Here is a 26,430-nt window from a genome sequence, read left to right on the forward strand (position 1 = left end):
TTAAGACCAAAGTTATTGTCCTTTCTTCTTTATTTCATAAAAAAAATATTCGTGATCAAGCTTAACATCATATAAAAAAAAAAAATAATAATAATAATAATAGTATAATCAAAACAAGTTAAAAGATCAAAGAAAAATGGATTGAACCTATCGAGTTGAATTAGATTGGTCCAATTGAACCTAAGTGAACTATGGAACAAAACCACATAAGTCAAAGGAATCTTTACCAGCTTTTGTAGCCCATTGCAGGGCTTTCTTTGTTTTCTTCTTTAAAGAGGATCTTCTTTCACGTACAAGGTAATTCAAGGATGAAGGAATACTAATTGACGATGGGGAGGATAAGGTCAATCAAGCGAAATAGTCAGTTAAGCATAACAGCAGCAACAACAATAATAACAAGCAAAATTAACTATTTAAGTAGTTTGAAAATCAAACGCATAGTTTTGCAATAGTTTTGATAACATTGTAGATGAGTAGTCCATTTTACTACTATAAAATAATTCCCTTTTGGGCTAGTGAGAGGGGCCCATTGTTTAATGGGGTGAAATTATGTTTTCATTTCTCTATTTGTCTATATTTGGTAAGTCCCAAAATGGTAGGCATATTGAATCAGCTGCATAAGTCATTCTCACCCATGTGGATCAAAAGACAAGTTATGTAAGAGTTCATAACTCAGTGTAGAGGCCCATATGATCATTCTATGAAATATTAATCTTTTTAATTAACGGATTTAGAAAGAGAGATTAAATATTTCATAATCCACTCTTATACAAACTAATTGTAATGGATACCCCTACTCACATGTCTCTACATAAACGATTTGAATTAAATAAAATCATATAACGTATCAATAGTGTTACGAGGATAAGACACTCAACCTTATCCATATACTACAAATTCTTTAGGTTATTATTCACTACAACAAATTGCTTCATTCATAGCATTTTTAAAAAAGAGCTATTAAAAATGTAAGGAAAAAAAAATACCCATCGCTACTTTTTACTTTTTGATTTGCACACCACGGACTCACACTCTTTTTTCTTTTTGTTATTCTCGACTAAGGTCCCTGGATTGTATCTATCTCAAAACTCCATTATTTTTTCTCATTTCAGTTTCATCTTATCATGTTGACCCAGTATCTTTTCTTATTGTTATAATCTTCTACAATAGATTTGTGGGTATTGATTGGGAAGTGCAAAAAGTACCGAAAGCACCAAAAGCCAACCATTATTGGAAGCCATGAAATACTCGGTAGGCTCCTTCTCTTTTCATGGGTACTAGTCTTTTGTTGCTGATATTAAAGTTTGGTCAGAAACTCATTTCGCCGAATCTTGTTCCAGGTTTCCTTCATTCATCAGTTCATTTCTTTTAAAAATTTTCTTCTTTACGATCTCTCTTAGGGTTTCGTTGGATGTTGCTCAACTATGTTTATGGTACAAAAAATAAACAATTATCAGTCGAGCACTAAATCTATTTCTCCTTTCTTAAACATTTGGATTGATACTTCTTTCTTCTTATTCTAGGGTTTAGGGTTTCTCTGTGTGTTGATGTTTGACTCTCTCTGTTTAGGCCCCTTCAATACTCATAAACATTCACAACTACGACTTTATCAACACATAGGCCTTGAAAAAGACCACCAACAAAGCAAACAAATACAACTCTAATACCCATGCCCACACACTTACACAAACTAGTTGAAACACCCAATAATTCGAGTAACCCCTTAAACACCACTCAACTAGCTTAAAATGAGAGACAACTTAATTTACTCTAAAAACATAGAAAATACAAATAATTAGGCTCGGGCTCTAGTATCATTCAATATAGAAACGATCCAGTCTCGGGCAATGGCGCATTAGTTATATCAAACTAATGGAAGAATCCCACGATAGACGAAACACTGAAAGATAGACCACTGGTTTTCTCAATTGATTTCAACATTCAGTTTTGGAAGACTATGCTTTTGATTTCGAGCATTTTGATTAATTTAAGAGATTTAGTTACATTCAAGGGTGTAATTTCTCATAGAATTTTGTTGTTATTTGTTTTCTTTGTAGAATTTGTTTCACTTCTTTGTCACCGACCCTTGGAGCTTAGGCTCTGTTTTAATCTTTTGTGAGTTATACTTTAGTAGATCTTACAATTTTGTGGGCATCGTTTTCCCTATGTTTATTTCGATTTATCAACATATCATCCTTACTGATCCAAGTTTCAAAGTTGTGCTTTTAGCAAATTTAAACACTTTCTTTCTCTTAATTGGTCAAATGTGTCATCTTTCTCGCTTTCTTTCTCTACTACTCAAAGTGAAGCTGTCATATTATAGAAGAACAAGAGGATGAACTCGAGTTATTTAAATGAACTACTTCCTCCAATTAGAGGATCAAATTAAAGCTTTATTACTCCTTATCGAACCATTTCATTTAAAAAGACTTCATTCTTTAGTGATAGCAATTATTTATTCACACCATACAGACTTATCAATCAATTATTTATTCACACCATACAGATTTATCAATGTATAAATTATTTGATTCCACTATTATTTAGCTATTAGCAATGGTAAAGAAAAGACGAGTAAATAAGTTTTTTGTTGGCCAAAGGCTTTATGAGAATCAGATCAATATCAATGGATAAATGATGGTTGCACCATATCAATGAATGTTGGTTTACAATTTATTTGCTATAAAGCTTTATCCAATGGTTGTTGAGTTGCACTGGTTGTTAGTAGGTTTCGATAGGTTGTTTAGCATGAAGGGCTGCACAGAATGTAATTTTCTAGATGTTAAGCATGAATGCTTCAACCTGTCTTTTTAGTTTTATGTATGTTTGTTTCCAAATTTTGATGAAAGCATGATAAATATTTCAAAAAAAATTTATTCTTTTTCCTTTTGCATACTTTTATAACAAATTATTAATGAAAACACGAGGATATTGTTTTTCTATAAGCATAAATTTATATGGAATGTTATTTATTATTTATTTTTATTAATATTATGAATGAGGTTAGTTGCCAAAGATTTGGTTTAGCTATAAGCAACTAAAAATTGGAACTTACCACTCTTGTATAATGTATTATTTAGCTAAACTATTTGGCTTACACATCAAGTTATATTCAGGTTAGCAGTTTAACGATTAAAAACCTAAACGAATATATATGTTCTCTTTCTCTACCTATAACTTTTTTAATAGTAGATGGGTTTATTATAACACATTATATTGGCAGGTTAAGTTAGCGTGGAAATAGGATCGCGAGAGTCAAAATGAAAATAGAGTTCAGGGTGAGAAGGAATAAAATGGAGAATTATGCTTAAAAAAGTTGAATCCATATAGGCATCCAACCATTTTATTTAATGGAGACAGGTAAAAACCAGAATTGATCACTTTCTAGTGATCATGGAATCAACAACAAAAGCAAAAATAAAATAGTTACAAGTGATTGGTTAAATTCATAGAGACATTCAACTGTTTTATTTAATAGAGACGGTGATAAAAACGAGAATTGATCACGTTCTAGCAATCATGGAAACAATAGCAAATATAGTTAAATGGGATTTGTCCAATTGGAACAAATTCAGAGGTTGATTTGGGAAACTTCTGTAAACATCTCTTCGTATTGTATTGCATTGACTGACAACATGCATGCAGCTGTCAAAAATCAAATAGTTATTAAACGAAAACGTACAAAATTCTTGAAAATTTTGTACAAATATATTTTTCACTATAAGAACTATTGAATTTCTAATTAACAATTTTTTTACGATTAACTATAAACTAAGTCATACCAATGAGAGGGTGTGCTCTCATTGTTCAAGTTTACAAAATGGTAGACATATTGAATCGGTTGTGAAAGTCATTCTGACCTATACAAATCAAATACAAGTTTTCCGTAAGGAATAGTTCATAACTCACTATCATCCCATAAAATACTAATCTTCTCAATCAACACATTTAGAAGAAGAGATTAAATATTTCGTAATTCAATCTTAAATATTTTGAGCTGATCAAAGCTAATATTCTAATCACAAATATAAAATAGATATTTTGTGCTTTCGGCTTCCCCTCAAGGTTTTTCACATCTTGGCTGACACACGGTTCAGTGTTTGGGTCTGATATCATTTGTAATAGTCCAATCCCACAACTAGCAGATATTGTCCAGTTGGCTCGTTATGTATCATAGTCAACCTCATAGTTTTAAAATGTGTCTACTATGGAGAGGGAGAAGTTTTCACATGCGTATAAGGAAGGCTTAGTTTCCCTCTCCAACTAATGTGACTATATTGCACCAAATATTGAGGTCATTGAAGGCAAAATTTAGATGAACCAACTCCATTCTAGGCAAACTTCTATCAAATGACACCTCAACTCAAAGAATTATGTCAAATAAACACATAGTGAAGGACAAAATAGAAATTTAATACAAATTTAACCGCAAAATAGATAGGTAAGAATTGTCCCTTTGGAGCCCCTCTTATTATGTAACATAGATTTAATAGTTGGAGAACCATCTACCCGTTTTCCACCTTAATATATTACTATAGGGTCAAATCTCCATTAGTAAGAATATATATATATATATATATATATATATATATATATATATTGTAACGACCCAAAATTTTCTACTTAATTTAAGGTCGCTACTGTATACATACCATAAACATGGAATGCGGAAGACTTCATTTAAATTCCATAAAACATAACCTTTAACTTAAAACACAGTCATGGACTTACGTGTTTCAAAAACATCTTTAAAACGGCACAACAAAAGACCCGAAATAAAATAAATAAGCGTTTAAGTTTAAAACATACTATTCTATCCTAGGTCTAAGAAATAAATACCACTATCCTATGCATGTGCCATGATCTCGAGTTGTGATGCCGTCATCAGCCGTACAGGAATGCTTTGCTTTAACCTAAAAAATGTAGTAGCACATGGCTTGAGTATTTAAAGAAATACTCAATAAGTGACCCCACTATTGGGGTTAAATGCAACAATCACATGCAATGAAATGATGGGACCTATCTTTTGTTTCGTTTCGTTTCCCCTACGGTGCAATCCTAACAGGTAATCGTGGATGTGTACCATATACTCAACACGCAGCCCATACGTGCGAGTATGGGCTCACCAGCTAGTTCGCACACCGCTGGGCCACTGTCCCTAGCCGGTGGGCATACTCTGGGAGGCCCTTATACTGGGACCCGTTAAAACTAGAACTGTCACGGCAGCGCTATGCAAGGCATAACGATCGTTGTCCTGCCATTGGATGTACGCGTCCGTACCCTCGTGATGGGATAGGAGTATCCCCCCAAATGCATGAACACACAATATGCATGAGGTCCCACTAGTCTTACAGTTATCATTAATGAACATAACCCCGTGTCACGTTTTCATGCTTACATGTCATTCTCATTCTCATTTCATTACATATCATACATATTCCTAGCGGGATTATGTTTCATGCAATTTTCAGTATTTCATGTCATACAATTCATACAGTTTCATTCACATATTCCATACAAACGTGCCATAATCATTCAAGGACCTCATATCGTTACATGCATTACACATCACATCAGACTAAAAGCATACATAGCATACATTCACGTTCACCTAACTACGTACTTAAGCACAATAATCTAGCATACAATGTATCATATCATAAACAAGTCATAACGTAAACACTTCATAGTCGTATCGTTCTCTAACTTACCATAGCCTTAACGTTCTTATACCTATCACAGATATATCATTACGTAACGTACTTTAACGCTATCGTTCTATCAATCTATCACAAACCTATCCCTTTCTACCCATAACCTAACCGTATTCTTTCATCAATCTCTCCTATCCATAGCACTCCGGTATGTAACCTACCCTTAACGTTTCATGAACGTATCTTACTCCTATCGTTACATTTCGTTTTGTGCATCCTTCTCGTATCCCATCTCAAACATCTCCTTGAGCACATCGTACCATAATTATTATCATACAATCCACATATTATAACATAACATAACATAACATATAGGAAGCATATTGATCCACAGACAATTCACACATATCAATATATATGACACGTGCAGAACCACAGGGCACGTGTCAACATCAAATATAATCATGCCGATAGTAAGATCACTTACCTGGCTAGCTTAAATCGTTGTCACGAAGATATCTTTAATGAAAGTTCGATTCTGTCTTTTGAAATCCGGGTCAACCTATATGAGCCCATGACATTAGTTTCGGGTTTGAATTCTACAACATTATTTCTCTAATTTACATTTGTCCATTGTTAGAAGTCTTAAAATTTTATATATCTATAATTATTATTTATATTAAAAATCTCATTTTTCATGGTTACTGTTGTACAGCTAAGTTATTCTGAGCTTTACTATTATCTATTTATCTTTCCCTCCATATTTAGTTTGTGGTTTTTAATTCCCTAATCTCTTTTTTTATTTGTTGCCTTTTAATTCTGTTCTATTCCAAATTTACAGTGGATCTCTATTTCCAAATTTTTCCTTATCTCAGTGTTTCCTATTTCCTTATCTCAGTTTCCTATTCAGAAGTTTTCTTGGCCATTCTATCTTTAATCTATTCATTTGGCTACTTGTAAAAATTTAATCTAATATTACTAATCTGACCTGATTTACTAGGATCGTACAAATGATTGACATTTAGTTTCTAACTCAAAGCCAGATCATTGTAATAATTCAACGAACATCTAACTATATAATTTGTTGTGATTTCTAAAAAAACAGGATAAAAGAAAATGAAGATTTAATATATACCTTATTGATCAGATCTATCTTCACGTAAATCTCCGTTGAATCTCAACTGGGTAAAGGTCATTCTCATTCTTTTTTTTTTTTTTTTCCTCCTATTTTTCTGTTTCTTTTTTGCAGTAACCTTACTTTCTTGCTTGAGATGATGAGAGATAATTGTGGGAAGGGATGAGAGATAATTGTGGGAAGGGATGAGAGGTTAGTGGAGAGAAGTGGGGAAATGTTGTTTTTATTTATTTATTTATTTATTATTATTATTTTAACTACCTTTTTATAATTATTTTTATTTGTTTATTTCTTACTTTTTTTTTTTTTTTTTTGGCTATTACATATATATATATATATATATATTTTACTATATGGATAACTACGTGAATTCGATAAATATGTTGCATACATTTAGACTCTAATAGTAGAGTCACTAAAGGAATATTTCTTAAAGTACTCAAGTCGTGTTATTTTTACGTTTCAGGTAAAAGCAAGACATCCTTATACGGATAACAGAGGCGATGCATGAAGATCGTGGAGCTGGTGTTAGGGTAGTTGCTTTTCATCTTATTTTATACACAATATTCACTTGCAACCATAATGACAAATTGAATAATAGCAAAGTCACCTGACCATTTTATTTAGGAAACGTGTGGACTTAGGGCATTACAATACGTGGATTAGTACCAGGAAAAGAAGAGCATCACATCAAAACTCATTTTTCTTCACAAGAGAAGAAACAATGGCAAGCGAAGTTGGTGGGAATTTCAGGAGTTTCAACACACTGAGATGTTGAATTTGGGTAAACCTCTAGGCACTTTTGGTGACATCCAGTGATGTCGCATGCATATTCGAACATCTTCACATCATATTGCTTTGCGTGGGTTGCTAGAGGCACCATCCAACCAGCTACACAAATTTTCAAAGTTATACATGCTTTAATACCCATCCAGGCTTACAACACAAAACTTAAAGGCATCTAAACAACCATACGTACCTGAGAGAACCAGGACAAGAACGAAGAGGGAGCAAGAGAAGTTCGCCATCTCCTAAAATACCAGTGTTATAATATACTAAAGTTTATGGTTTGAATGTAGAGTTGGTTTGCTCATGTGTCATTGTAGAGTGTATTATATACACATTTTGTTTGACAAATATGGTGACTCACTAACTTTTATATCTTCATTGGAAAGTAAGGCAATTATGGTAGCTTCAACTCCTATGGAATGTAACTAATCTTTTCATGGCATGACCTTAACTACCTAGACCAGAGTAGTATGTATGGTCCTATAAACTACAACTATTAAAGATTGTGACACTTGAATAAAGGAGTAAATGAATGAATGGAGACTATGTCTAGATGAAAATAATCTTGAGGATAGGATGTTAAAAAAAAGCTTAAAAAAATTAAAAGTTATTATCTATTCAAACGTTAGTGTGTTTTGCTTGTAATAATTGTACGTAGGGTGACCTCCTAAGAATTTCCTTAGAATGCATGTAAGTTAGGACAGAACATATTGGAATGACTCGTGTTGATCTGTGGAAATAATATTCTCCTTTACAACCAAGGAATAAGTAATGTGACTATATCGCAGGAATATTCAGAAAGAGTCATCTCTATTGTATAAATTCTCTCGAATGTCACCTCAACTCAAAGAGTTATGTCAAATCAACACAGCCAAGGGCAAAATAGACATCAACACAACAAAAGGGCAAAATAGATATTTAATAAAAATTTAACCATAGATAGGTAAGAATTGTAACATTGTAGAACCATCCCTTTTTTACCTAAATATAGTTTAACTATTAAGACATATATTATCCACCAAAAGATTAAATTTACATTCACTACTTATCTACTAGATCAATATTTATATATATGAATTGGTTCCTACAAAAATAAATAATAAATAAATAATAATAAAAGTGATTTAATAATTTAAAATAGCTATTAATAATAAAATAACTTTTTTATAATTTAGTAAAAAAAATAAAGTTTTGAGCCTCCCTATCCATTAAAAAAAAATAAAAAAGACTTATTTAATTTTATTTTTTTTGTTTGAGTTCTAGTCTTATTTAAATCAAAAGTTCTTTTAAATTAAAAAAATGTATTATTATGCCAAATGACCTTGTGATTGTTTCGAGAACTCTCGTATATTCCCTCCGATTATTTTTGTAAATAAAAAAAATATTTATTTCTATTAATAACTAATTTATGTTAATATAGGAATTGAATCTACCAACCTATCCACAAATAATTTCATTTATGATTAAAGATAAAGATTGATGAGAAAGAGTTCAATCAAATTGTCAATTATTTACAATAACAACCATACGTTACATATTGTATTTCATAATAATGTTCCTTTCTAACAAAAATACTATATTTCATCTAATATTTTACTGATGATGTTACAAGTTATGAAACGTCAATCTTGTAAGACGAAGATTTGGTAGCTTATAAATTAAATTATATCGAAATTAGTAGTTTAATCATTAAAAAACATCGTGACCGAATATACATATTCACTTTCTCTACTTGCAACTTTTCTAAAAGTAGCTGGATTTATTTTATTATAACACATTATATTAGTAGGTCAAGTGAGAAGGAATGAAATGGAGAATTATGCTAAAGAAGTTGTATCCATAGAGGCATCAAATCATTTTATTTAATGGAGACGGGTAAAAATCATAATTGATCACTTTCTAGCGATCATGGAAGCAACAACAAAAGCAAAAATAAAATAGTTACAGGGGATTGGTTGAATTCATAGAGACATTCAACCGTTTTATTTAATAGAGACCGTGATAAAAACGAGAATTAATCATCTTCTAGCAATCATGGAAACAATAGCAAATATAGTTAAATGGGATTTGTCCAATTGGAACACATTCAGATGTTGATTTGGGAAACTTTTGTAAACATCTCTCACTACAATCTTTAGGTACGCATCCTTCGTACAACTTCTCTTCACATTGTATTGCATTGACCGACAACATGCATGCCGCTGTCAAAAATCAAATACTTATTAAAATGGAATTTTTGAAACTTCATAAGATGTTTCTAAATCTAAAAAACAAACCTGAGAAAATGAGGAAACCAATAAAGAATAGGGAGCAAGAAAACTTTGCCATTTCGTATAAAAAGCAATGATACACTGAAATTGATATGTGATTGAAAGGTGTAGGATACTTTCATTTTTAATCTAAGATTTATATAAAAATATTTGGTTTCAAATAAGGCAACACATTAAGTTAATTTGTCTTTTATTTGGAAAGTAGGCCAATTATGATAAGTTACAACTTTTTTTACTGTCTTGGATGGAGAGTCATTAAGTTTATTATGTCATTATCATTATTTGTTATATTAACAGCTATTTTATATATTTACTATATGGATAACGATGTGAATTCGTTCAATAAAAAAGTTATTTAATAATTTAAAATATTTAATAATAATAATATAATAACCTTTTTTAATTAATAAATATGTTGCCTATATTTGTATTTCACGACTGTGAAGTCACTCACTAAGTATTTCTTAAAGTACTTAAGTCATGTGCTATGTCTACGTTTCAGATAAAAGCAAGACATCCTTTTACGGATAATGGAAGTGAGGCATGAAGACCATGGAGCTGGTGTTAGGGTAGTTGGTTTTCATCTTATTTTATACACACTATTTACTAGCAACCATAATGACAAATTGAATAACAGGAAAGTCACCGACCATTTTATTTAGGAAACGTGTGGACTTTTAGGGCATTACAATATGTGGATTAGTACAAGGAAAAGAAGAGCATCACATCAAAACTCAATTTTCTTCACAAGGGAAGAAACAATGGCAAGCAAAGTTGGTGGGAAATTCAGGAGTTTCAACACATTGAGATGTTGAATTTGGGTAAACCTCTAGGCACTTTTGGTGACATCCAGTGGTGTCGCATGCATATTCGAACATCTTCACATCACACTGTTTTGCGTGGGTTTCTAGAGGCACCATCCAACCAGCTGCACAAATTTTCAAAGTTATACGTGCTTTAATACCCATCCAGGCTTACAACACAAAACTTAAAGACATCTAAACAACCATACGTACCTGAGAGAACCAGGACAAGAACAAAGAGGGAACAAGAGAAGTTCGCCATCTCCTAAAATATCAGTGTTATAATAGACTAAATTTATGTGTTTGAATGTAGAGTTGGTTTGCTCATTTGCCATTGTAGAGTCTGTATTTATATACACATTTTGTTTAACAAATATGGTGACTATAACTTTTATATCTTCATTGAAAAGTAGGCCAACTATGGTAGCTTCAAACCCCTGTGGAATTAACTAATCTTTTCATGGAATGACCTTAACTACCTCGACCAGAGTCGTATGTATCGTTATATAAATTACAACTATTAAAGATTGTGACATCCGAGTAAATGAGTAAATGAATGAATCGAGACTATGTCCGGATGAAAATAATCTTGTAGATAGGATGTTAAGAAAAGCTTAAAAAAATTAAAAGTTACTGTCCATTCTAGGGGGACTATATGGGCTTAGGGGTATTCAGCACACCCCTAGGCTAGATACCATGTAGTCCCAGGTAGCTATGCAGAGGTAGCACCTCATAGAGAGATACCAACCATATTAGCTTGGCGTAAGAAACCTCTAGGCGTTTAATGAAAGAACGACGAACCGGTGAAACCCAAGGGGCAAGCTCCAAGGGACTAAGATTAGAACCAAATGTCCTAAACACATAGAGCCAAACATCAAAACACAAAACACAGAGAAAACCTAAATGCTAGCATAAAAAGAAAGACGTATCAATCCAAATGTTTAAGAAATGAGAAATAGATTTAGTGCTCGATAATTGTTTATTTTTTATACGATAAATGTAATAGCCCAAAATAATAATAATAATAATAATAATAATAACCATAATAATAATAACAATAAAATAATAAATAAACAAATAAAAATAATTATAAAAAAATATATACGTCAAAATAATAATAATAATAATAATAATAATTCATAATTAAATAACTAAAAAGTATTACTTAAAAATAAATAAAAATAAAAATTACCCACCTCTCTCGTCCCAACACGGCATCCTCTTTCCTCAACCCACCATATCACAGTTCATCCAAAAATAAACAAAAAAAAATGTCAGATTTGGGAAAAGGTAAAAACGTGTTTCAACAAGGATATGATGCAGATACACCGGGAGAGATTTTGGTCTTTATTACCCTAAAACCATTTCCTTTTTCCTATAATTATGGTTATAAGAAATCAATTTAGGATCAAATCTTCTTTTATATTTTAACAGATAATGTAATAATCAGATCCCATCTTCAATTAATTAGATTTTTTTTTTTGTTAGCATTGGATTGGGAGTTATAGGAAATAAGGTTACAATAAAAAAAAATTGTAGTTGGCAGATCCCTAAATCCGTAATTAAAATTGGCAACAATATCTGTTTACAGAAGGAAAATAAATATAGAATTAGAGGAATATCTTATTTACATAATTGAAAATGTTTACAGACCTGAAAATGTATTTACAGAACGAAAATAATTACATAGACTTGGAAGGGAAGATTTGTTGAACAGAATTTAAAAAATAAAACAATAAATATGAGAGGGCATGAAACTCCATCAAATTTTGTATGAAATATCAGAATTTTAACATGTAAATGAGAGAAATAACTTTATAGAGTTCAAACTTGAAACTGATGTCATGGGCTCACATAGGTTGACTTGGATTTCAAAAGACGGAATCGAACCTTCATTAAGGATATATACGTGACAACGACTTAAGCTAACCAGGTAAGTGACTCACCCGTCGTAGGTTACGCGTCATTAAATTGTATGCTAGTTTAATGTGCTGAAGTACGAAATCATGTGAACGTGAATGTATGCTATGTATGCTGCTTAGTTTGATGTGATATGTTATGCATGTGACGATATGTGGTCCTTGGATTATTATGGCATGTTTGTATGAAATATTTGAATGTAAACAGCATGAATTGTATGACATGAAATACGGTAAACTGCATGGAAACATAACCTCGTTAGGAATATGTATGATACGTAAAGAAATGAAAATGAGAATGACATGTAAGCATGAAACGTGACAGGGGGTTATGTTCATTAATGATAACTGTAGGACTAGTGGGGACCTCATGCATATTGTGTGTTCATGCATTTGGGGGGATACCCTTATTCCATCACGAGGGTACGGACGCGTACATCCAATGGCAGGACAACGATCGTTATGCTTTGCATAGCGCTGCCGTGACGGTTCTAGTTTTAACGGGTCCCGACATAAGGGGCTCCCAGAGTATGTCCACCGGATAAGGATAGTGGCCCAGCAGTGTGCGAACTAGCTTGTGAGCCCATACTCGCACGTATGGGCTGTGTTTAGAGTATATGGTAAACGTCCACGATTACCCGTTAGGATTGCACCGTAGGAAAAACGAGACGAAACGAAATGATAGGTCCCATCATTGCATTGCATGTTATTGTCGCATAACCCCAATAGGGGGTCACTCACTGAGTATTCTAGAAATACTCAAGCCTCGTGCTACTTTACTTTTGCAGATAAGGGCAAGGCACCCATGTGACAACGACGGCGGCATTGTACACCTCGGGACCGTGGCACATGCATAGGGTAGTTGTTTGTTTATTCCATTTCGTAGTCTAGTCTGAATTCGGTTTGCATCATTAGTCTAGGTTAGTATAGGTTGAAATATATTTGCATAATAAACCATAGGGTAGAATAAAACATTCATCTTGGTTTTGTTACTTTTCCTTTATTTCAATAATGTTCTTTTCTTTTTCCTTGTAATCGTTTTCTCTATCACGAGGTAATAAAAGGCGAGAGTAAGTCGCATTTATGAATAGAGCCCATTTAATGTATATTCTGCATTTAAAGGTATAGTAATGACCTCAGATTAAATAGGTAAAATATGAGGGTCGTTACAATAAACCTAATTGAGCAACATCCAACGAAACCCTAAGAGAGATGGTAAAGAAGAAAATTTCTAAAAGAAACGAAGTGATGAATGAAGGAAACCCGGAGCAAGATTCGACCAAATGAGTTTCTGACAAAACTTTAATATCAGCAACAAAGGACTAGTAGCCATGAAAAGGGAAGGAGCCTACTGAATTTCTCATGGCTTTCAATAATGGTTGGCTTTTGGTGCTTTCGGTACTTTTGCACTTCCGGACCAATACCCACATATCTATTGTAGAAGGCTATAACAGTAGGAAAAGATACTGGGTCAATAAGATAAGATGAAACTGAAATGAGAAAGAATAGTGGAGATTTGAGATAGATACAATCCACCGGCCTTGTTGAGAATAACAAAAAGAAAATAGAGGAGTGGGAGTGAGAGTGTGAGTCCGTGGTGTGCAAATCGAAAAGTAAAAGTAGTGATGCACGTTTTTTTTTCTTACATTTTTAATAGCTCTTTTTTAAAAATGGTATAACCAAATGCTATAAATGAAGCAATTGTTGTAGTACTCATTCCTCGGTTGTAAGAGTGAAGATTATTCCCATAGACCAACACCGGTCATTCTAACATGTTTTATCCTAACATACATGCATTCTAAGAAAAATTTGAAGAGATCACCCAACATAGAATTGTTACAAGCAAAACACACTTACCATTGGAATGGACAGGAATATTTAATTTTTTAAGCTTTTCATTACCATCCTATCCTCAAGATTATTTTCATCCGGACATAGTCTTGATTCATTCATTTACTCCGTTACTAGGATGTCACAATCTTTAATAGTTGTTATTTATATAACCATACATACTACTCTGGTCGAGGTAGTTAAGGTCATGCCATGAAAAGATTAGTTACATTACATTGGGATTTGAAGCTACCATAATTGACCTACTTTCCAATGAAGATATAAAAGTTATTGAGTCACCATATATGTCAAACAAAATGTGTATATTAAATACCGGCTCTACAATGGCAAATGAGCAAACCAACTCTACATTCAAACACATAAATTTAGTATATTATAACACTGATAGTTTAGGAGATGGCGAACTTCTCTTGCTCCCTCTTTGTTCTTGTTCTGGTTCTCTCAGGTACGTATGGTTGTTTAGATGCCTTTAAGTTTTGTGTTGTAAGCTTGGATGGGTGTTAGACTGTATAACTTTGAAATTTTGTGCAGCTGGTTGGATGGTGCCTCTAGCAACCCACGCAAAACAATGTGATGTGAAGATGTTCGAATATGCATGCGACACCACTGGATGTCACCAAAAGTGCCTAGAGGTTTACCCAAATTCAACATCTCAATGTGTTGAAACTCCTGAATTTCCCACCAACTTCGCATGCCATTGTTTCTTCCCTTGTGAAGAAAATTGAGTTTTGATGTGATGCCCTTATTTTCCTTGCACTAATCCACCTATTGTAATGCTTTAATTCCCCACATTTCCTAAATAAAATGGCCAGGTGACTTTGCTGTTATTCAACTTGTCATTATGGTTGAAGTGAAAATTGTGTATAAAATAAGATGAAAAGCAACTATCCTAACACGGGCTCTATGGTCTTCGTGCACTGTCATTTGTATAAGGATGTCTTGCTTTTACCTGAAACGTAAAAATAGCACATGACTTACACTTTAAGAAATACTTAGTAAGTGATTTCACTATTAGAGTTGTGAAATGTAGATGTAGGCAACATATTTATTAATTAAAAAAGTTATTATATTATTATTAATAAATATTTTAAATTATTAAATAACTTTTTTATTGAACTAATTCACATCGTTATCCATATAGTAAATATATAAAATAGCTATTAATATGACAAATAATGATATTGACATAATTACCCTAATGACGGTTGATCCAAGAACAAAAAAAAAATTGTAAGTTATCATAGGAAATGGAAAAATTTTCTTTCTCCCTGTTCTTCATTGGTTTCCTCCTTTTCTCAGGTTTGTTTTTTAGATTTAGAAACATCTTATAAACTTTTAAGGATTTCGTACATTTTTGTTTAATAACTATTAGATTTTTGACAGCTGCATGCATGTTGTCCGTTAATGCAATTCAATGTAAAGAGAAGTTGTAGGAAGGATGCCTACCTAATGATTGTAGCAAGAGATGTTCACAGAGGTTTCCCCAATCAACTTCTGAATGTGTTCCAATTGGACAAATCCTATTTAACTATATTTGCTATTGTTTTCATGATGGCTAGAGGGTAATCAATTCGGGTTTCTATCACAGTCTCCATTAAATAAGACGGTTGAATGTCTCATTTTTGCTTTCGTTTTTGCTTACATGATTTCTAGAGAGTGATCAATTATGGTTTTTACCGGTCTCTATTAAATAAAATGGTTGGATGCCTCTATGGATTCAACTTTTTTTTAGCATAATTCTCCATTTCATTCCTTTCTCGCCCGTCTTAATTTAAACTTTCATTGTCTTTGGATGGCTAACTTGACCTCTAATATAATGTGTTATAATAAACCCAACAACTATTAGAAAAATTGTAAGTAGAGAAAGAGAACATATATATTCCGTTCAGATGTTTTTTAACTGTTAAACTGCTAATCTAAATATAACTTAATTTATTAGCTACCAAATTGTCAGTCTTATAAGATTGACATTTCTTAACTTGTAACATCATTAGTGAAAGATGAAATATAGTATTTTTGTTATAAAGGAATATGTCAGAATCTTTAATAGTTGTAATTTATATAACAATACATACTACTGTAGTCGAGGTAGTTAAGGTCATTCCATGAAAAGATTAGTTACATTCCATTGGGGTTTGAAGTTACTTACCATAATTGGCTACTTTCCAATGAAGATATAAAACTTATTGAGTCACCATATTTGTCAAACAAAATGTGTATAAATACCGGCTGTACAATGGCAAATGAGCAAACCAACTCTACATTCAAACACATAAATTTAGTATATTATAACACAGATACTTTAGGAGATGGCAAACTTCTCTTGCTCCCTCTTTGTTCTTGTTCTGGTTCTCTCAGGTGCGTATGGTTGTTTAGATGCCTTTAAGTTTTGTGTTGTAAGCTTGGATGGGTGTTAGACTATGTATAACTTTGAAATTTTGTGCAGTTGGTTGGATGGTGCCTCTAGCAACCCACGCAAAACAATGTGATGTGAAGATGTTCGAATATGCATGCGACGCCACTGGATGTCACCAAAAGTGCCTAGAGGTTTACCCAAATTCAACATCTCAATGTGTTGAAACTCCAGAATTTCCCACCAACTTTGCTTGCCATTGTTTCTTCCCTTGTGAAGAAAATTGAGTTTTGATGTGATGCCCTTCTTTTCCTTGTACTAATCCACTTAGATTCTAATGACTTAATTCCTCCCGTTTCCTAAATAAAATGGTCATGTGACTTTGCTGTTATTCAATTTGTCATTATGGTTTTAAACGATCAAAACGAAGGATTATGAAACTCAAAGATTGTTGAAAGTGTCTACAAAAGATGTTTGTTTTCAATGCCCTAAAGAATTTTAAGGCCTCAAGGTCTTTGGAAAAGACTTAGAAAGGAACATCCTCCGTTTTTATTCCTTATAGGTAAATCCTTATAGGTAAATAAAAATGATCCATAGAGTGAATAGTTTATATTTAAAAAAGTGAAAAATATAAAATAATTTTTTTTGAATAAAATAATTTAATAGTTTATATTTTTAGAAAAAGTTTATATCTTTTTGAATAAAATAATTATAAAAAAATGAAAAATTACTAAATTAGCCTTGAACTTTAAATTAAATTGGAAAGATGAGAAAGTCCTTCCCATATCTACTTTAGAATCAACACCCTATACAAAATCTAATGAATCTAAAAAACCAACCATAGGCTCTGTCCCAAAATTTAGATATGATCTCTAAAAGATTTACCACTCATCACATTCAACCGCTAACATTTGAAGATTAAGTCGACAACCCATAAATGTGTAAGCATCTCCCACAAGAACTCTAAAAAGTTGGAGATTTTAAATTCAGAGTGGTTCTCAATGTTTCAAAGTTAGCTCAAGCTCCATCTATAAATTATGAAGTTTGGGGGAATCATTTGGAGAAAGAAACAAGAGTTGGCCAGCCTCCCATCACAAGTCATAAGAGTTTAGATTTTGGGTCTCTTCCTCTTGAATTTCTTCCAACTTGGAGAGTTATATTGGATTATTTCCCTTCAAACTTATTCCTACGTCTTCTAAATAAGACTACCCACAACTTTGTGAAAGAAACAAGTGTTGAAAATTTCTAAATCTCACTTCCCCAAAGGAAGTTGCCATTAAAAAGCTCAAGAAAAACCATGAAGTTACAATCTAAGATTTACGCGAGTTTGTCATATCTAACCTATCCCATTTAATTCTTGCACTTTCAAGGAGGATTTCTTGTGAAGACCACGGTAACGACCCGAAATTTTCTGCTTAATTTAAGGTCGCTACTGTATATGTACCATAAATATTGAATGCGAAAGACTTCATTTAAATTCCATAAAACATAACCTTTATCATAAAACACAGCCATGGACTTACATGTTTCGAAAACATCTTTAAAACAATACAACAAAAGACCCGAAATAAAATAAATAAGCGTTTAAGTTTAAAGCATCCTATTTTAGCCTATGTCTAAGAAAATAAATACCACTATCCTATGCATGTGCCATGGTCTCGAGTTGCGATGCCGTCGTCAGCCATACAGGAATGCCTTGCCTTAACCTGAAGAAGTAGTAGCACATGGCTTGAGTATTTAAAGAAATACTCAGTAAGTGACCCCACTATTGGGTTTAAATGCAACAATCACATGCCAATGAGATGATGAAACCTATCTTTCAATCTGTCTTCCTACGGTGCTGTCCTAACCGGTAAATTTGGACGTGTACCATATACTCTACACACAGCCCATACGTGCGAGTATGGGCTCACCAGCCAGTTCGCACACTACTGGTCCACTTTCCTTGTCGGGCGAGCATACTCTGGGAGCTTCTTAGGCCTGACACCCGTTAGAACTAGTAACCGTCACGACAGCGCTATGCAAAACATAACGATCGTTGTCCTGCCATTGGATGTACGCGTCCGTACCCTCGTTTTGGAATAGGGGTATCCCCCAAATGCATGAGCACACATAATGACCTAGGTCCCCAATATATCTACTTTTATCATTAATGAATATACCCCCGCTATCATCTTTCATGCTTAACATGTCATTTCTCATTTTAAGTCTACGTATCATATATAATCCTAACGGGGTTACATTTCATTTCATTTGTCGTGATATCATGTCATTCATAACATGCTGTATACATACAATTTAGAAAACATAACATAACGCTCCATGCTTTTAACATGTCATTTCATAACGTGCAATTCATACAACAATTACCTCATTGGTCACACAAAACAATCTAAACATGACACATCACATCACAATATATCGTATCATAAACATGGAGTATCGTAAACACTTCGTGGTCATATTGTTCCCTAACTTATCATAGCCTTAACGTTCTAATACCTATCACAGTCATATCGTTACGTGAACGTACCTTAGTCATATCATCACAGGAACGTATCATAACGCTATCGTTCTATCAATCCATCACAAACCTATCCCTTTCTACCCATATCCTAACCATATTCTTTCAACAATCTCTTCTATCCATAGCACTCCCGTATGTAACCTAACCTTAACGTTTCATGAATAAATCTTACTACTATCATTACATTTTGTTTTGTGCATCCTTCTCGTATCATATCTCAAACATATCCTTGAACACATCGTACCACAATTATTATCACACAACTCACATATTATAATATAACATAAACATAATATAAGCATACCGATTCATGGATAATTCACACATATCAGTATATATGACTCGTGTAGAACCACAGGCACGTGTCAACATCAAATATAACCATGTCGATTGTAAGGCTACTTACCTGGCTAGCTTAAGTCATTGTCACGAATATATCTTTAATGAAAGTTCGATTCCGTCCTTTGAAATCCGAGTCAACCTACGAGCCCATGATATCAGTTTCAAGTTTGAACTCTACAAAATTATTTCTCTAATTTACATTGATCCATTGTTAAAAGTCTTGAAATGTTATATATCTATAATTATATTTTTATTAAAAATCTACTTTTCCATGGTTACTGTTGTATACAAAAAAAAAAAAAAAAAAAAAGAGTAGATACAACTATTTCAAGTTATTATAGGCTCTACTACTCTCTGGATTTCTCTGGATTTACCCTATGTATTTACCTTTCTCTATCTATTTAGTTTGTAGTTTTTAATTCCTTATTCTTCTTTTTTGTTTTTTTTTTCGATGGGTTACCTTTTAATTTGGTTCTCATGCATTCCAAATTTCTAGTGGATCTCTGTTTCCAAACCTTTCTTTATCTCAGTGTTTCCTGTTCACAAATTTTCTTGGTCATTCTCTTTTTAATCTATTAATTTGGCTACTAATCTAATATTATTAATCTGATGTGATTTACTAATATGATGTGATTTACTAGCATTTGTATAAATGATTGACATTTAGTTTCTAACTCAAAGCTAAACCATTGTAATAATTCAATGAAGATCTAACTATAATTGGCGGTCATTTCTAAAATACATAGGATAAAAGAAAATGAAAATTTAATATATACTTGCTTTAATATATACCTTATTGATCAAATCTATCTTCACGTAAATCTACTGTGAATCTCAACTAGGTAAAGGTCATTCTCATTTTTTTTCCCTCAAATAAATCTCACCATTATTGTTTTTCTGTTTCTTTTTTGCAGTACCTATTACTTTCTGGTGTAAGGAGGCAATGAAGAGAGATAATTGTGGGAAGGGATGAGAGGTTAGTGGAGAGAGGTGGGGAAAGGTTGTTTTACACTGAAATTGGATGGGTACTATGATCATTGGGCAATGCTCATGGAAAACTTTTTTAGTACTGGGTTTGGGGGAGAATGGGATTCCCGCAGCAATAGGACACATCGTTTTAACAGATACCCAGAAGAAGCCAATTGAAGATCATAAATTGAAAGATTTGAAAGCAAAGAATTATCTATTTCAAGCATTAGATAGTTCGATCTTGGAGACAACCCTCAACAAGGATACAACAAAAAAAAACATATGGGATTCTATGAAGTAGAAATATCAAGGTTCGACACGGGTAAAGCGTGCACATTTGCAATCTCTTCGAAAGGAGTTTGAAATGCTGCACATGAAGGTAGGAGAATCTGTGAGTGAGTATTTTCCTCGGACCCTTGGCATAGCCAACAAGATGAAACTAAATGGTGAGAACAAACAAGATGTTGAAGTAGTCGGAAAGATTATGAGATCTATGACCCCCAAGTTTGATTATATTGTGTGTTCCATTGAGGCGTCGAAGGATTCAACCATCTTAACCATTAATGAGTTGCAAAGCAGCCTGCTTGAACATGAACAACGCATGAGTTCTCATGTTGAAGAAGACCACGCTTTGAATATCACTCATGGTGAACAATCTAGAGGAAGGGGTCAAGGTTCTGGAAGTTTTAGAGGCAGAGGAAGGGGACGAGGCAGACAAACCTTAACAGGCCCCAGTGGAGTGCTATAATTGTCACAAGCTAAGACATTTTCAATGGGAATCTCAAAGCAAGGTGAAAGAGGCAAACTATGCAGAAACTCAAGAAGAGATGTTGTTGACGGCTTACGTGAATATGAATAAGGTCAATAGAGAAGATATGTGGTTCCTTGACTCGGGATGTAGCAATCATATGTGTGGGAAGAAGGAATATTTTTTCAGATATTGATGGAAGTTTTAGAGATTGCTTGAAGTTGGGCAACAACTCAAGCATGGTTGTAACAGGAAAGAGTAATGTACGGCTGCAAGTTAATGGAATCATACCTATGTACCAGAGCTCAAGAACAATTTGTTGAGTATTGGAAAATTGCAATCAAAGGGGCTTACCATTTTGTTTCAAAATGGAACGTGCGAGGTGTTTCATCCTGAGAGGTTTAATCATAGAGACAAGAATGCCTTTGAATCGAATGTTCGTACTGCATGCTATATCTCAACCTGTAGCATCCACTTGTTTCAATACAATAACAAAATATATTGAACAACTTTGACACTGTAAATATGGAAGACTCTTGAGCAAAAGAAGATGGTGGATGGTTTACCACAGCTCAAATCTCCTCTCGAGTAAAAATTGTGCGGCGGCGGTTAAACAATCATCAATTTTTTTTGTCCACAAAAAAAAAAAAAAAAAAACATGTTTTGAAATATAATTGAGAGGAGAGAAGTTCAAATTCTGCTCTTTCTCACTTCATGGTTCTTAATCATCTTGCTTTCAGCATTTTTTTTATTTTTTATTTGAGAAATTTTATTGGGTTGGAATTCGATTAGCTATAAATTTACAATATACTCAAATTTACATGTTTATTATTATTATTATTATTATTATTATTATTATTATTATTATTATTATTATTTTATAATAATAGTAAAGTGAATATAACTCAATAGTAATTAAAATGTTAAATTAGGTCGGAGGTTCTGTTTCATCCACTAATCTATGTTTTAATTTAGGTTTATTTTTTTTAATAAGAAAAGAATTCCATAACTCAATTAGACATAAATATTTCTAAGAAATTCTCGTCATATACTAAACCCAATCTAACTAGTTCATTTCATTTACTGAAAACTTTAAGTAGAATATTAACCTTATTTATTTATTTTCAAATATTTAATTAAACCACTCAATTTTAATATATATTTAAAAAAGTTGTGGAAGAATAAATAAAATAAAATTAAACTAAATAAAGCAATAAATATATACCGACATGGCAAGTAAAAATGTATCTTTTAAAATTAACTATAATCTGGGTAGATTAAGTTCCATTAATCCTAAAAAAAATTCATAAACTAGCTAAATCTAGAAAATTTTCATTTATTTGAACCTAATCCAAACAAAAATCTCTGAATTATACATGGAAAGCCGGAACCAATTCATTCCAGTTGAATTTGCAAGCCTGATGCATGACATAATTAGTTCATAATTCATAGTTTTCCCCATCACATTCCATATTATGTTTTCCATCCCTATATAAATCCTTCCCTTATTTTCAATCTTCATCTCATCTCTCATCGGAATTATGTGGACCCAAACCCTTCCGATCATGGCCGCTTTCATGGCCACTTTCATGTTCCTCCTCGCCCTAACCAATGCTCAAAACGCCCCCGGTGACTATCTCGCGCTTCACAACCGCGCTCGAGCCCAGGTCGGCGTCGGCCCCATGCAATGGAGTAATACCATGGCCGCGTACGCTCAAGCCTATGCGGAAAAAAGAAAGGGTGACTGCGCCATGATTCACTCAACCGGGCCGTACGGGGAAAATATAGCCGTGGGCTACTACCCTGAGTTCACTGGGGCGGATGCGGTGAAGTTGTGGGCGAACGAGAAGCCGTTGTATGATCATGCGTCGAATAAATGCGTGGGTGGTGAATGTGGGCACTACACTCAGATGGTGTGGCAGAGCTCGGTGCGGCTTGGATGTGCTAGAGTGCCCTGCAAGGCTAATTCTCAGTTTGTTGTTTGCAATTATGATCCTCCTGGCAACTATATTGGGGAAAAGCCTTATGATTCTTGGGTGGTATGAAGAGATTTGGTTTTAAAAATTTTATGAATTGTAATAAAGTTTGTGAGAGAATCATGAATTTATTTATTGAAATAAAGCTATGATATTGTCTACAATAGTATTATATTGTCTAGAGCATAAACTCTTGTGACTTTGTTTTAACTTCCTTACTTATAAACTCATGATCCTAGAGTCTCCCCTCTCATTAAGTACACCACATAGAGCCACCTTTGAAGCCTATAGATTACCTATGATCATAGAGCCTCCCCTCGAACAAAATACACCATAGAGCCTCCCCTGAAGCCTATGGATTTCTAAAAGAAACTCCCTTTAATCGAGACTCGACTTCTTTCTTCGGAGACCTTAAACAAAATTGACAATTTGTTCGATATGTTTGACTACGATTTTTAGGCTTACAACTTTTTTGTTCAATAGAGCTAAGTTAAGTTCATAGTCTGTTACCATGTTACTAAGCACAAATCTCTACAATGTTATATGATATTTGTCCACTTTGAACATAACATCATGAGTTTGCTTCGAGCTCCCACAAGAAGTCATGTTAAGGAAAATGTATTCTTTAGTTATAAATCTATGATCATTTCCGAACAGTCTTCAACACTAAGAGCATCAGCCACCAGCCAATTGCTGTTCCAAGTCACTCGGAAGAAATGCCCTCGGCGGAGATACGGAAAACCAGTCACGGTGTTTTCGGCCTCCAAATCGGGAGACCCACAACGACGGCGATTAACTCCGCTGCAATATGATACCCACACCGGAGACGAAGACCCATTGCCGCAACCTATCAGCATTTACCGGCTCTAAATATGGAGACCAACAGGGCCGGAGTAGCTGCACCCTTGAATTATTTAGCGAAATAGAATGTTGTTTTTAAATGGGGGATATGCAAGAGAATGCATTCAATGAGCATAAGAAGAAATTAACTAGTGCACCATTACTTGTCTTGCCTAACTTTGATAAATCTTTTGAAATTGAGTGGGATGCAAGCGGTTTGGGCATAGATGCTGTTTTGATGCAAGATGGAAAACCTTTAATATATTTAAGTGAAAAACTAAATGGGACAACATTGAACTATTCTATCTATAATAAAGAATTGTTTGCTTTAGTCCGCACATTGCAAGTGTGACAATACTACTATTGACGATGATTATGACGATAAGAATGACTATCACAATAATCATAATAACGATGATTATAATTATGATTATTATGATCATTGTGATAATAATGATGATATAATAATGATAATAATTATAATAATTATAATAATTATAATGATAATTATCATAATGATAATAATAATCATAATATAATATTTCGATATATATACATAAGAAGGCTTATAATTATAAATATATGCAAAATATAATATATTTTAGAAACGGTCAATCTAAAATACTATTATTCCCAATTGTGGCTTGGATTCTTTAATAATCTAAAAAGTACTCTAGTCAAACTTCTAAACTAAAAAATTTTAAGACCAAAGTTATTGTCCTTTCTTCTTTATTTCATAAAAAAAATATTCGTGATCAAGCTTAACATCATATAAAAAAAAATAATAATAATAATAATAATAATAATAGTATAATCAAAACAAGTTAAAAGATCAAAGAAAAATGGATTGAACCTATCGAGTTGAATTAGATTGGTCCAATTGAACCTAAGTGAACTATGGAACAAAACCACATAAGTCAAAGGAATCTTTACCAGCTTTTGTAGCCCATTTCAGGGCTTTCTTTGTTTTCTTCTTTAAAGAGGATCTTCTTTCACGTACAAGGTAATTCAAGGATGAAAGAATACTAATTGACGATGGGGAGGATAAGGTCAATCAAGCGAAATAGTCAGTTAAGCATAACAGCAGCAACAACAATAATAACAAGCAAAATTAACTATTTAAGTAGTTTGAAAATCAAACGCATAGTTTTGCAATAGTTTTGATAATATTGTAGATGAGTAGTCCATTTTACTACTATAAAATAATTCCCTTTTGGGCTAGTGAGAGGGGCCCATTGTTTAATGGGGTGAAATTATGTTTTCATTTCTCTATTTGTCTCTATTTGGTAAGTCCCAAAATGGTAGGCATATTGAATCAGCTGCATAAGTCATTCTCACCCATGTGGATCAAAAGACAAGTTATGTAAGAGTTCATAACTCAGTGTCGAGGCCCATATGATCATTCTATGAAATATTAATTTTTTTAATTAACGGATTTAGAAAGAGAGATTAAATATTTCATAATCCACTCTTATACAAACTAATTGTAATGGATACCCCTACTCACATGTCTCTACATAAACGATTTGAATTAAATCAAATCATATAACGTATCAATAGTGTTACGAGGATAAGACACTCAACCTTATCCATATACTACAAATTCTTTAGGTTATTATTCACTACAACAAATTGCTTCATTCATAGCATTTTTAAAAAAGAGCTATTAAAAATGTAAGAAAAAAAAAATACCCATCGCTACTTTTTACTTTTTGATTTGCACACCACGGACTCACACTCTTTTTTCTTTTTGTTATTCTCGACTAAGGTCCCTGGATTGTATCTATCTCAAAACTCCATTATTCTTTCTCATTTCAGTTTCATCTTATCATGTTGACCCAGTATCTTTTCTTATTGTTATAATCTTCTACAATAGATTTGTGGGTATTGATTGGGAAGTGCAAAAAGTACCGAAAGCACCAAAAGCCAACCATTATTGGAAGCCATGAAATACTCGGTAGGCTCCTTCTCTTTTCATGGGTACTAGTCTTTTGTTGCTGATATTAAAGTTTGGTCAGAAACTCATTTCGCCGAATCTTGTTCCAGGTTTCCTTCATTCATCAGTTCGTTTCTTTTAGAAATTTTCTTCTTTACGATCTCTCTTAGGGTTTCGTTGGATGTTGCTCAACTATGTTTATGGTACAAAAAATAAACAATTATCAGTCGAGCACTAAATCTATTTCTCCTTTCTTAAACATTTGGATTGATACTTCTTTCTTCTTGTTCTAGGGTTTAGGGTTTCTCTGTGTGTTGA

The 26,430-nt window shown here is 33.2% G+C and overlaps 1 protein-coding gene across 1 annotated transcript; it reads left to right on the forward strand.

The window, feature by feature from the left end:
• Positions 1 to 22,901: 22,901 nt before the first annotated feature.
• LOC147794830 (basic form of pathogenesis-related protein 1-like) lies at positions 22,902 to 23,405 on the forward strand. Its single transcript, XM_087118390.1, has one exon. It carries the CDS (start codon positions 22,902 to 22,904, stop codon positions 23,403 to 23,405), a length of 504 nt encoding a protein of 167 aa, XP_086974516.1.
• The last annotated feature ends 3,025 nt before the right edge of the window (positions 23,406 to 26,430 follow it).

The sequence above is a fragment of the Cucurbita pepo genome, chromosome 1, assembly GCF_057944985.1.
Source record: "Cucurbita pepo subsp. pepo isolate OVF chromosome 1, ASM5794498v1, whole genome shotgun sequence".
Classification (NCBI taxonomy): Eukaryota; Viridiplantae; Streptophyta; class Magnoliopsida; order Cucurbitales; family Cucurbitaceae; genus Cucurbita; species Cucurbita pepo.